The sequence below is a fragment of the Mustela erminea genome, chromosome 13, assembly GCF_009829155.1.
Source record: "Mustela erminea isolate mMusErm1 chromosome 13, mMusErm1.Pri, whole genome shotgun sequence".
In the NCBI taxonomy this organism is placed as follows: Eukaryota; Metazoa; Chordata; class Mammalia; order Carnivora; family Mustelidae; genus Mustela; species Mustela erminea.
Genome location: NC_045626.1, coordinates 57,757,809 through 57,770,653, shown reverse-complemented (window position 1 = coordinate 57,770,653; position 12,845 = coordinate 57,757,809). Strand labels below are relative to the sequence as shown.

Below are 12,845 nucleotides of genomic sequence, written 5' to 3'. Positions count from 1 at the left end.
GAGATCCATCAAAGTTAACTGCCTTGGGAATGCCTGGCTGGCTGAGTCAGTATAGCAGCGGCTCTTGATCTCAGGGTCCTATGTTCAAGCCCCATGTTGGATATGGATTAAAAGACAAAAACAAAAACTGCCTTGCTAAAAAGACCGTAACACTACTAATCTTCATCTCTTATATAAATCCATAAGCTATTATATTTAAACTTAAAATGCTTTTTTTTTTTTTTAATTTTATTTATTTGAGAGAGAGATCAGAAGTAGGCAGGCAGGCACAGAGGGAGGGGGTAGCAAGCTCCCTACTGAGCAAAGAGCCTGATGCGGGCCTTGATCCCAGAACCCTGAGATCATGACGTTAGCTGAAGGCAGAGGCTTAACCCACTGAGCCACCCAGGCACCCCTAAACTTACAATGCTTCACACAAAGTCTTGACTGTCTAATTCCTGATTAAATCAAGACCTCTGTATTATAAGTAAACTGCAGAAATGTGGGAGAAGGCAAAACTTGCCATATTTTTAAAGGACTTTTTTTTTTAAAGTATGGGTAATACAGAAGATAAGAAATTTCAATCTCTGATCAGTAAAATGAAGAAAGTCACTATAGGGAATGAGACCACTAGAAATCTAAACAGTCAGAGAAATCAAATTTCATCTTCATTTAAAAAAAAAAAAAAAAGGAGATTTCCATTTCAGGTATTATGGCAGACTAGCTATCCTGACTGAACACCCCACCATTATAAAAAACTAAAAATGTTGGATAAAATTTTAAAGAAACAAAAAACTTTAAATTTTATAAATATGCTGACAAGAAAGAAATACCTAGAGGCCAAAAACTCAATGAAAACCCAAGAACGGAGCGCCTGGGTGGCTCAGTGGATTAAGACCCAACCTTCGGCTCAGGTCATGACCTCAGGGTCCTGGGATAGAGGCCGGCATCCAGCTCTCTGCTCAGCAGGGAGACTGCTTCCCCCTCTCTCTGCTTGCCTATCTCTCTGCCTACTTGTGATCTCTCTCTGTCAAATAAATAAAGCTTAAAAAAAAAAAAGGAAAACAAGTGGAACACCAAGCAGATCTGGTTTTAGAGTTTCATAGCTTAAAGGGTTAAGGGACAAAGCTGCATGCTACAAGAGACATCCCAAACACCCTAAAAGGCTATTCCCTCAGGGATAAACTAGAAATTAAAGGTCTAGAACCTTATACATTGGAACAACAGGGGAGGGTATAAGGAAAGGAGCTTTCTTTTGGAACTTTAGTATTTACAGGAACAAGAGAGAAGCAAAGCAAATACCTTCCTGAAGAATCCACACTCAGTGCAGGGCTTAATTTTCACTAGTAAGTTTCTAAAAAGTATGAACTAACAATATTATGGATGACAACCATTATATATAATTAGGGCAGCAAGAAATCTTTTAAAAAGAGAACTAGAAAATTCCACATACTTGGGAGACTAATACTTCTAAAAAACACCAGCCAAAGGGAAAATCAAAAAGCTTATTTTAGAAGTGCCTGGGTGACTCAGGCGGCTAAGTGTCTGCCTTCGCCTCAGGTCACGATCCCAGGGTGCTGGGGTGCTGGGACTGAGCCCTGCATCCGAGCCTTCTCCTGAGCCCTTCTCCCTTTCCCTTTGCACCTCCCCCTCACCCCATGCATGCTCACTCTATTTTGCTCTCTTCCTCTCAAATATTTTTAAAAATACATATTTAAAAATTTTAGAAATGATAAAATATTACTTATCAAAACTTGTGCAGTCCAGCTAAAGTGGTACTTAGAGGAATGATACCATCTCTAAAATTTTTAGAACAAGCAATATAATATATTAGTATGGCTTGATACATATACTCAGTTTAAAAACACCTATAGGAAGAATACACACTAAATTTAGAATAGTGGTTATCTCTGGAAGTGAAAGGAGTAGGATTTCGGGGGCATAGAGGTGGTTTACCTTTATCACTGGCTTATTTCTATAAATAGTAACAATGATGATAAAAATAATACCTAGTAACAGTATGTATGGTGAAGTATCTTTTAAATCTCGGGTATTTTCTCTTTCTATGTTTTACAATTTAAAAGTTTTTAAAATATCTCATTATCTCCTAGAGTTAAATGCAAAAATGTTTAAAGATAATTTTTAAAAACCTGGTGGCCAACAGTGTGGAAGCTAAACTTGACATTTTTATGCAAAGCTTTTCAATTCTTTGTTTTTTAATAAACTTTAGAAAACAGGAAAAAAAAAAAAACCTTCTGGATATTTATGCCAACAGTTTCTTTTAAACAAGTATTCAGAAACCAGTATCTACAGGACAGAAAACCATATATTTAAATATTTTAAATACGAGATTATGCAACTTTAAATTAAATGGAATACTCACATAGTAGTTGTCATTTATTTGAACCATTGGTGCATTTACACAGGCCCCTAAACATTCCACCTCTATAAGAGTAAAAAGTTTATCAGGTGTAGTCTCCCCAACTTTTATTCCTGAAAATATAAATAATCACTGTAAGGATCAGATTATATTTTAATAGCAATGTAGCTTAAGAAAACAACAACAACAAATTACAGAGGTATACAACAACTATTTAAGAACATTAACTTTCTTAAAACAATTCTGTATAATTATACCAGAACATTCGAGGATTTCTTAAGTGGACTTATTCCTTTAAAAACAAGATTTCAGGGGACTCATATCTTCAGCATTTGCTGTTAAACAGCAGTGTATCAGAATATAGTATTTTCATTTCGATTATGATAGATAACCTACTAAAATCAGTCACACCATCAGACTGGCAAAAACAGAAAAGTGCTAATGTCAAAGATCATTAAGACTACAAGGAAAACAGATACTCTCGTATCTTCAGCAAAGACATTTTGGCAAAATATAGTAAAATCTGATTCAGCAATTCTGTTCTTGTAAATAGCCTCGGTAATACAATAGGACAATATCTTTGCATAAGGTATGTATGCATGAAAGTAACTGCAGAATAACTTATAACAGAAAAACAAGGCAGACATACATATGCTAGAGCAAAAATAAAGTGCAAAAAGCAAAAAGCCGTATTTGTTTTTATGATGCAAATAAGCAAAACAACATAAAATCTAAAACTAATTATAGTCAACTATTAATCAGCATTTGTGAGGGTGAAATTTTTGAGCAGACTTAAGTAAGCTTTCTGTTTTATATACTTCAATACAGCCCAACTATTTTTACAACATGCAACTACTTTATATTCAGTAGCAACATGATTAGAGTGTACCTCCCTTTTACTTCATTTGGTTTATAGAGTTATAAATGAAGCAATGGCTATTTTGTATGGAAAAATGCCCTTATAATTTTATAAATGGCACTGTAATAACATCTTATTTCAAATTTCCCTTTCTGAAGCATTCCTACTGTTCTCATATCTTATTTGTTTCAAGACTCATTTGGAAGAATACAAGGACAGTAAGTAAACTCACTTTTTAATGTACCACATGCTACCATTACACAATGAGTGAAACTTAATTTCTAAATAATGAAAACTTTAAAACCCCTCCCTAGAAACTTTTCAAACATACCTAATGATTATGGGGAAAAAAGGTGAAAATTCAGCTTTGAGGCTGAGAACTAAGGAAAAATACAAAATAAGAACAAATAAAGGCGGGCAACTATAGTAAGACAAAAATTTACTGGTGAAGTGCAGATCAGATCCAGTAAGATGGCAAACATTGGAAAACTCAGATAGAAATGGGTCAAATCTAGAAAGACAATCCTATTTTTCATAAAAGGTATAAATACAATGTGTCCCATACCAAGTTTTTTCTGAATGGCCTCCAGTATGCTGTCAGAGTTTCGAAGCATGCAAGGTGTAGTAGTGCAGACCTGAATGTGATACTTTCCAACTGGCTTCCGATTATACATTGTATAAAAAGTTGCTACTTCATATACTCTGATTGGAGGTACTTGTAAAACTTCTGCAACCTAAAATAATAGGAAATTTTAAATAATTACAATGTTTACTAATTGAGATTTAGGTATGTTTTAAAGAGCGTAATTTCAACTTGGTAAAAATGTAAAACTTCATAAGGCGGAAATATACCTGTATTTGGTATTTGGAGGTTTAAGTCCGTCTACACTTCAATTGCACAGAGCCCACAAGCCAATGGTTACAGCACCTCCTTTACTTTACCACATGCCTGGTCTCTGCAAAACAATCTTCTTTTTCTCTAAATCTTTAAGTCTTCCACTGTTAAGAATTTCTACTTTGATCATTTCAACTCTCATATTTTATAATCTGAAATTTCTAAATGGCAAAATTTGATGACCAAGCCCCAATAAATTAAATACTTGTATTTTTTCAATCCTTCATCAATTTTTCAAAAAGCCTTGATGTTACTGGGATGTACGCTGCATGCAAGGGGTATGGCAACACAAAAAAAGGGACGAGAATCAAAGCTCACCTATTAGCCTATACTGATTTACATATCTACACACTTTATATGCAAACAAATCACATACACAACATGTACGTAACTCTCCAGCACAATCCAAAACACTTCTACTTCAAATCGCAACACTCTACAAAAATCTTATGGATTAGTACTTCCCTACGCATCACATCAAGGTATTTATAGTAAATATTTCTTTTGACAGAGTGGAGTTCAGGACCAAGGGAATCATCATCTGAGTACAACTCTTTTGATCAGGCCAAGTCTACTAAGGAAAACAAGGTTTTTTTAGCTGTATCCTAGGTACAGTCCACATAGAGTCTATCATGACTATCAACCTGGTGACAACTTTCCAGGTGACCTAACATCATTAATCTATCAGGTTATAAGATCTGATGTCTGGCATTCTTAAATAATTATCCACATTTCCATGTTTTGACATGAAAGATGAGTTTGTTAAATGGTATTTCAGATGACAAATATGTTGAACTTTCTCATATTAGAATAGATTCTAAAGGATATATACTCTCAAAAAACATCTAACCATGGCTCACTTGTGAAAGGTAAGTGGCTGTGCAAAATTTAATTTGGTGATACTAAACCAGGCATGTACCTCTGAATCTGGGAGCCCTCTCAAAACACACATGCTGGAGCCAGAAAATACACATGCTGGAGCTCTACCACTAATGGCTAAGTTGAAAAAGCTCCCCTGGGGATGCTACTGTATCCTCTCTACACCTTAGTAATGGTTAAGGAACTAATATGTGAGCTTCTGGATATTGTTCTGATTGTAAGGTTGGGTTCTCCTTTGGGGAGGGGGGAGTCACAGAAACAGTAACATAAGAAGTCTCAAATACAAAAATGGAATCTTGATTCTATTCTCTATACACTATTCCCTGTCTCTGACACATATACATTCAATTCTAAAGAGAACAGGACAATATTTGTGAAACATTTTCACATTGGTTGTCATTTATTTTATGTCATTCTGTTAGCTTACCATTCAGCAAGAATTCTAACACATTTGCCATTATTAAGGACATGAATTTGGGGGACACATCTTGCTCATTCAGTAGAGTGTGCAACTCTTGATTTTGGAGTTGTAAGTTCAAGCCCCATGTTGGGTATAGAGATTATTAAAAAAAAAATCTTTAAAAACATAAATTTTTGCAAGGAAAAAAGTATTTATAAATAGAAACATAACTAAACTGTTATTTTTAAAAGTTTGCTATTATAATACAAAAAACAATGTTCAGTAATTTAGAAAATACCCAAAGGGTAGTGTGATTTATTGGGAAAAAACCCAGCTGACTATGTTTTACTAAGTATAGTACCAATCAAACTTGCTTTGTATCATTTTCAGTCCAAAAATAATAATAATAATAATAATAATAATGGTCCATAACCATGTTAAAAGCAAATTAAGAGATATGAACAAAATTTAAAATCTTCCTATGGCATTTCATTAAATCAACTGAAGACATTCCAATTCTTTCTTTATTTTTTTTTTTAAAGATTTTACTTATTTATTTGACAGAGATCACAAGTAGGCATAGAGGCAGGCAGAGAGCAAGAGGGCGAAGCAGGCTCCCTGCCTCCTGAGCAGAGAGCCCGATGCAGGGCTCGATCCCAGGACCCTGAGACCATCACCCGAGCTGAAGGCAGAGGCCCAACCTGCTGAGCCACCCAGGCGCCCAGACATTCCTGTTCTTTAAGAAAGATGATAATGGTCTAGCCTAATAGACCAAATAAAATTTTAAAAGTATAAAAGAGAAATGAAGTATAGAAGAATCTCTGCAAGAGTCAGCCAAGTGAGAAATGCACTGAATTGAAAATGGTCCAGTCCCAACTCTATCACTTAGGAATCATAACATAGTAATTTCAAGAGATCTATCCTAATTCAAAATCTTCACTGCAGATGAGGAAGTCCACAGAAAAACCACATCTCTTACTCAAAGACAAATGTATTTCCCATTATATCATACTAGCTTATTATCTGTGTGATTCTCATAAGAATCACATGATTTTGGGGGGCACCTGGGTGGCCCAGTGGGTTAAGCCTCTACCTTCGGCCCAGGACATGATCTCAGGGTCCTTGGATGGAGCCCTGCATCGGGCTCTCTGCTCAGCAGGGAACCTGCTTCCCCCACCCCCACCTGTCTCTCTGCCTATTTATGATCTCTCTCTGTGTCAAATAAATAAATAAAATCGTAAAAAAAAAAAAAGACATGATTTTGTATGGCACTTCATAAACTATACCCTGCAACATAACACCACAAAAATATAGTTATATTAATAAAACATGAATAAATGTGAAATGTGGATTACTGCTAAAACCACAATTAGAAAAAAAATGAGTCTTAAAAATACGTATGGGGTGCCTGGGTGGCTCACTGGGTTAAAGCCTCTGCCTTCGGCTCAGGTCATGATCCCAGGGTCCTGTGATCGAGCCCCACATCAGGCTCTCTGCTCAGCAGGGAGCCTGCTTCCTCCTCTCTGTCTGCCTCTCTGCCTTCCTCCTCTCTCTCTGTCTGCCTCTCTGACTACTTGTAATCTCTGTCTGTCGAATAAATAAATAAATAAATGTTGGGTTTTTTTGAATGTATGAATAGACTAACCTTTAAATGGGTCACCCATACCATTTCTGTATGTTGCTGATTATCAAGTCTAGGGTACCATCAAATACTATGTAGTATATAAATTTTATTAAAGTCTGTAGCCAAAGATGCAAAATAATATGAAGATTCGTATTAACTGTGAGCAGATCCTTTTCTCCATCATTTGTGTTTAAACAGCACATTTATTTTCAGAATACCTTGACAGCAAATAATACACATGCAAGATCTTTTATCTTTATTATGGCCATTTCTTTCAAAAAGGGAAAAAAGAGAGGCGCCTGGATGGCTCAGTGGGTTAAGCCTCTGCCTTCGGCTCAGGTCACAATCTCAGGGTCCTGGGATCAGGCCCATTGGGTCGGGCTCTGCTCAGCGGGGAGCCTGCTCCCCCCTCCCCTCCCAGGCTCTGCCTGCCTCTCTGCCTACTTATGATCTCTGTCTGTCAAATAAATGAATGAAAATCTTAAAAAAAGGAAAAAAAAAAAAAGAGAAAACGACTTTCACGATAATGCCTTTACTATTTCCTGCAAGGATAAAAAGCTCTACCTTTTCAGTTCTCCACATCGTTAAGAGAACCAACAAAAACACAAATTTGAGGAAACATAAATGATTAAAAGCCTCAAATTCCTTGATTCTGACATTAAAAACCATCAGAGGAATTTCTACATAAGAAGAAATTCATACACAGTCTCTCATCTTTTCAAACTAAGGTAAAAATGAATTTAGTACCTTGTTCATAGCTGAGATGGGCAGCCATCCATTCTGTCTTTGGGCTAAATCCAGGACTGGGAGCACAGCTGCTGCTTTATGTCCTTCTGGATAGTTTTTTACAATTGCCTCTATCCTCTGTATCAAAGAAAAAGCACATGTTTTAGTACATCTGGAAAATATTAAACAGTTTATAAATTAATTATACCATTAACTTAGTCATACCTTATAGTTTTCTGGCGTGAAATCAAATGGAGTATCTGGGTTATTCTCAGGAGTATCTCTGTGCTATATAAAGGGAAAAAATGTTTTCCAGAATTATCAAAACTCCCTCAGGACAGCTTTGTATATTACTATACTACTACTGATCACTTAATCTCTTCACTTTAATTCCCAAATTATATAATCTATCCATGCATCAAAAAGGACTAATTATTAAATACACATTTAATGAATAGGATTAATGAAGTATTGTTAACAGAATTCAAAATTTCATAAAAGTTTTAGAAATCACTCTTTAATAACTAAGAGAAGTAGCTTTAGGACCAAATCCAAAAACTTGATTAGAGAACAGGATTTTCTAGTGTAATTACTAAAAAAAAAAAAAAAAACAAAACAAAAAAAAACAACCATTGCTGGAAGACTTAGAAAATTAAGACACAAAATTTTGAGTATACCTGGAACAGGCATTGTTCCAAGAGTGTGTATCAAATTATCAAAAGGACCCACTACTTTTAGGAAGGTACAAAAACACCATTTCTTCACCACATAACAAAAACCAGCCAATGGCAAGAAGCTTTATTTCTTCTCCAAAAAGAACAGGCCCTTTTCAAAAACTGACAAGAAATGGCATGTAAACAGGAAATCAAATGAGTCACACTGAGATTAACACTTAACATCAATTAATGTTTAGTATGTTCGGTGAACACAGAACTGAATACTTCAATATATTAACTCTTAAAGTTCTACTTTTTCAAAGATATAAAGGAAGAAAAGAAAATTGAAACTTTGGACAATGATCTCAAGTATATGGCAAATTCAACACTTTTAGACAAACATGAAAAACTATCAAGCAGGAATCTACACAATAGTATGGTTAACTCATTTATTAAGATTCAGCCTGGAAATAACTCAGCTAACAAAACTGAACTACTAACTCTAAATCATCCTCCAAGTCAACTCAATTGCCTTTAAACAACACCAGATGAATCCCTGGTAACTGCATCTAATCACAGAAAGAAGATACATTATCTTATCTTTGAACTGTACAGTTAAGCTAGGGAGTTCATGGGCCTCCACCTGTAGTTAAACCCTAAAAACTGAAAATATAAAGGAACTACTAATGTATTCACTGTATTACTAAGATCCAGGAGTTTTAAACTAGTACCATTTTGGGATTCCCCAAATTACAGCATTTTTAAGAACCCAAAGTGAGACTAGAAATCAGTTTAGGGCTCATAGTAATTTCACCAAAAAATATTCTAAATTCAGGGCTACCCTGGTGTCAATTTAAACTCAAGAGGTTCAACTGGAGTCACACATCTTTTGAAATTTAATGAGTTCAATTAGCTATATTTAAATCACCACAATGAGACATTGGTGTTTAAGATACTTGGATTGTTAAAACAGTTTTACCCAAATTTCCAAGTATTTCCATTCTGAAGAAATAGGAATAATTACTTACCACAAATAAGGCTCCTCCAGCTCCATTTTGTACAGCTGTCTTATGTAAATTCCTTATATGTCTCCCCTAAAATTTTAAGAAAATTTAGCAAATCGTAAGCCTTAAGAAATTTTTCATGAGTAAATACCTTAAGATCTGTGTCAACTTATATAAGTAAAAGATCTTAGGAGATATGGCTCACTGTGCTATATACCCTGCCCATCTCTATTTCAGGAGAAGTATAAGGAAATGGAAATCCAAGGTTTATTGTAATACTGGGTTTTAATGTAACACACAAGTCCATGGAAGAACCAGGTCCACAACCCGTATCTCCCAATTCATGTACCCTTTTCTACTACACTCTTGTCAGCATGCCATTAGGAGAGCTGATATTCCATTAATTTGTGGCCTTTCACTTTTTTCTGAATCAAGCTGGATGCCAGCATTCATTTAATGTGGGCTTTCATAAACATGTTTTCATTCTGTACAAATGAGTCATATACTCTGCACAAATAAGTCAAGGATTGCCCCCTTTTCAATTCTTTACTGAATTAGTTTAAAAACTCCAGTCATAAAGTTTCAGAAAGCTGTTTATGATGCTATGCATTGACCACAGTCAGTTGTTTTAGAGGGAATCCATTTGATTACTTCTGTTGCATTTTATTTCTCTTTGCCCTATTGCTCCCCACCCCCAACACTCTTACCATCCTCCCTACCACGACTAAAAGCAATTCAGCCACTATTCAGAAATCCTCTGATTTCTGAGTTCTACTAATCACACAATGGTAGAACACTGGATTAACCAAGCATGGAACTAGCGAAAGCTGGATATTTCAGAGAAAGCAAATATAACAGAGAAGTAAAAGCAGTGATACAATCATGTGTTTAACTTTTCCCTAGATCCAAATTTCAGTTGAAGAAGGAAGTTTATGTAAACACTTGTTTAATTAACAAGAAAGGATCGAAATACAGAATGTGGCACACACAGAATGGCTAAAATTAACAAATCAGGAAATGACAGATGTTGGCGAGGATGCAGAGAAAGAGGAGCCCACTTACACTGTTGGTGGGAATGCAAGCTTGCGCTGCCACTCTGGAAAACCGTATGGAGGTTCCTCAAAAAGTTGAAAATAAAGCTACCCTACGACCCAGCAATCACACTACTGGGTATTTACCCCCAAAATACAAATGTAGTGATCCAAAGGGGTACTTGCACCACAATGTTTATAGCAGCAATGTCCACAGTAGCCAAACTATGGAAAGAACTTAGATGCCCATCAACAGATGAATGCATAAAGAAGATGTAGTGTGTGTGTGTATATATATATATACACACATACACACACACACACACAAAATGGAATACTACTCAGCCATTAAACAAAAATGAAATCTTGACACTGGCAAGGACGAGGATGGAACTCTACAGAAGATACTACACTAAGTGAAAGTCAATCAGAGAAAGACAATTACCATATGATCTCATTCATATGTGGAATTTAAGAAACAAAACAGAGATCATAAGGGAAGGAAGGGAAAAATAAAACAAGACAAAGTCACAGGGACGCCTGGGTGGCTCAGTGGGTTAAGTCTCTGCCTTTGGCTCAGGTTATGATCTCAGGGTCCTGGGATCGAGCCCCACATTGGGTGCTCTGCTCAGTGAGGAGCCTGCTTCCCCCCCTCTCTCTGCCTGCCTCTTTGCCTAATTGTGATCTCTCTGTCAAATAAATAAATGAAAAAAAAAAAGACAAAATCACAGAGAGAGAGAGAGAGAGAGAGAAACCATACAAGACTCTTGATCATAGGAAATAAACTGAGGGCTGCTGGAGGGGAGGGGTTTGGAGAAATACAGTAACCAGATGATGGACATTAAGGAGGGCACTTGATATAATGAGTACTGGGTTTTATTTAAGAATGATGAATAACTGAACTCTACCTCTGGAACTAAAAATACACTATTTGTTAATTAACTGACTTTAAATTTAAAACACTTAAAAAAAAAAAAAAAGAATGTGGGACATAGGTTAAAAAAAAATACAGGGTAAATATCAGTTTTAGGATAACGGGGGCAGGGAGGGGAGAATCTGATCAGTACACAGGGGGCTGCAACTCTGGTTGTTTTGGTTTTCTTTCTTGGGCAGCAAAAGGAACACAGTGATTCTATTTTTTGCTTTTTTGCATCTTAAAACACATAAAAACTTAGAAGAACAAAAAAAAACACATCAAGGAGATTGTTTATGTTCTTATACTTTTATTCAAATTCTCCCAAACTGCTTCAGGGTCAATCTACGAATTAAATACAAGATTAAACTTATACCCCTGATATGCCTGTCCAGAACATAAACTGAGATAAAGATAAAACGAAGGCCAGAGTTCCCAAATAATGTTTTAAAAAAAAAAACAACACCACCAGCATAAAGCTTTGAAAAATTAACTGAAACTAAAATTTAGAAGATAGTCCCTGCCATCACTTTAGCTGAGATTTTTTTAAATCAAAGAACAATTTTTACTGACTAACACTAGTGAATTACTTAACTAATTCTGAGAAGAAACAAAAGATTTCATAATAAAAAATTAACTTAAGAGAACAGAAAGCATTCAGTGTCCTCTTTTCCTAACTTCTGACCCCAAATATTGTGTTTACTTTACTGGCTCTTTACCCAAATCCTTCAGGGTAGGTTGTCCTTAGGGCTCAGCCATGTCCTAGGTTCTTTTCTCCACAGAATTTTTTTGCCCCTTAGAGCTTATTCATTCTCATATGTTTAACTCCATGCTGGTGACTCCTGGATCTTTTACACATTTAATGACAAAAAATTAACAGCTTGAAGAGATCATAAACACATAGAAATCAATGAGAAAAATGAATTAATATGAACAAAAAGTCACAATGTAACTGCTAATGAACTAACTAGTAATTTAAAACATGCATGTGATCATCAAGAAAGCATGGTACTGGCACAAAAACAGACAGATCAATGGAACAGAAGAGAGAACCTAGAAACAGCCCCTCAATTCTAGGTCAACTAATCTTCAAGAAATCAGGGAAGAATATCCAATGGAAAAAAGAACAGTTTCTTCAATAAATAGGCTGGGAAAATTGGACAACCACATGCAGAAGAATGGATGAAAGACCTAAATGTGAGACAGGAATCCATCAAAATCCTAGAGGCGAACACAGGCAGTAACCTCTTCAACCTTGGCCACAACAACTTCCTGCAAGAAAGGTCTCTGAACGCAAGGGAAACAAAAGCAAAAATGAACTACTAGGACTTCATCAAGATAAAAAGCTTCTGCATGGCAAAGGTAGTCAACAAAACTAAAAGGCAACCTACAGAATGGGAGAAGATATTTGCAAATGACATAAGAGATAAAGGGCTGGTATCCAAGATCTATAAAGAACTTACCAAACTCAACACCCATAAAACAAATAACCCAGTCAA

At 35.8% G+C, this 12,845-nt stretch overlaps 1 protein-coding gene across 2 annotated transcripts in view; it reads right to left on the bottom strand.

Annotated features, from left to right (window-relative positions):
• Positions 1-12,845, bottom strand: part of NDUFV2 (NADH:ubiquinone oxidoreductase core subunit V2) — a 33,939-nt gene that overhangs the window by 7,218 nt on the left and 13,876 nt on the right. The window contains exons 2-6 of one of the 2 annotated variants that reach the window (XM_032309645.1): positions 9,427-9,492; positions 7,968-8,030; positions 7,764-7,880; positions 3,784-3,952; positions 2,363-2,472 (exon numbers count right to left, since the gene is read on the bottom strand). In XM_032309645.1, the coding sequence (XP_032165536.1) occupies positions 2,363-2,472; positions 3,784-3,952; positions 7,764-7,880; positions 7,968-8,030; positions 9,427-9,492 (525 nt within the window). The remainder of the gene's footprint in view (positions 1-2,362; positions 2,473-3,783; positions 3,953-7,763; positions 7,881-7,967; positions 8,031-9,426; positions 9,493-12,845) is intronic. The other variant, XM_032309646.1, reaches the window with a different exon arrangement.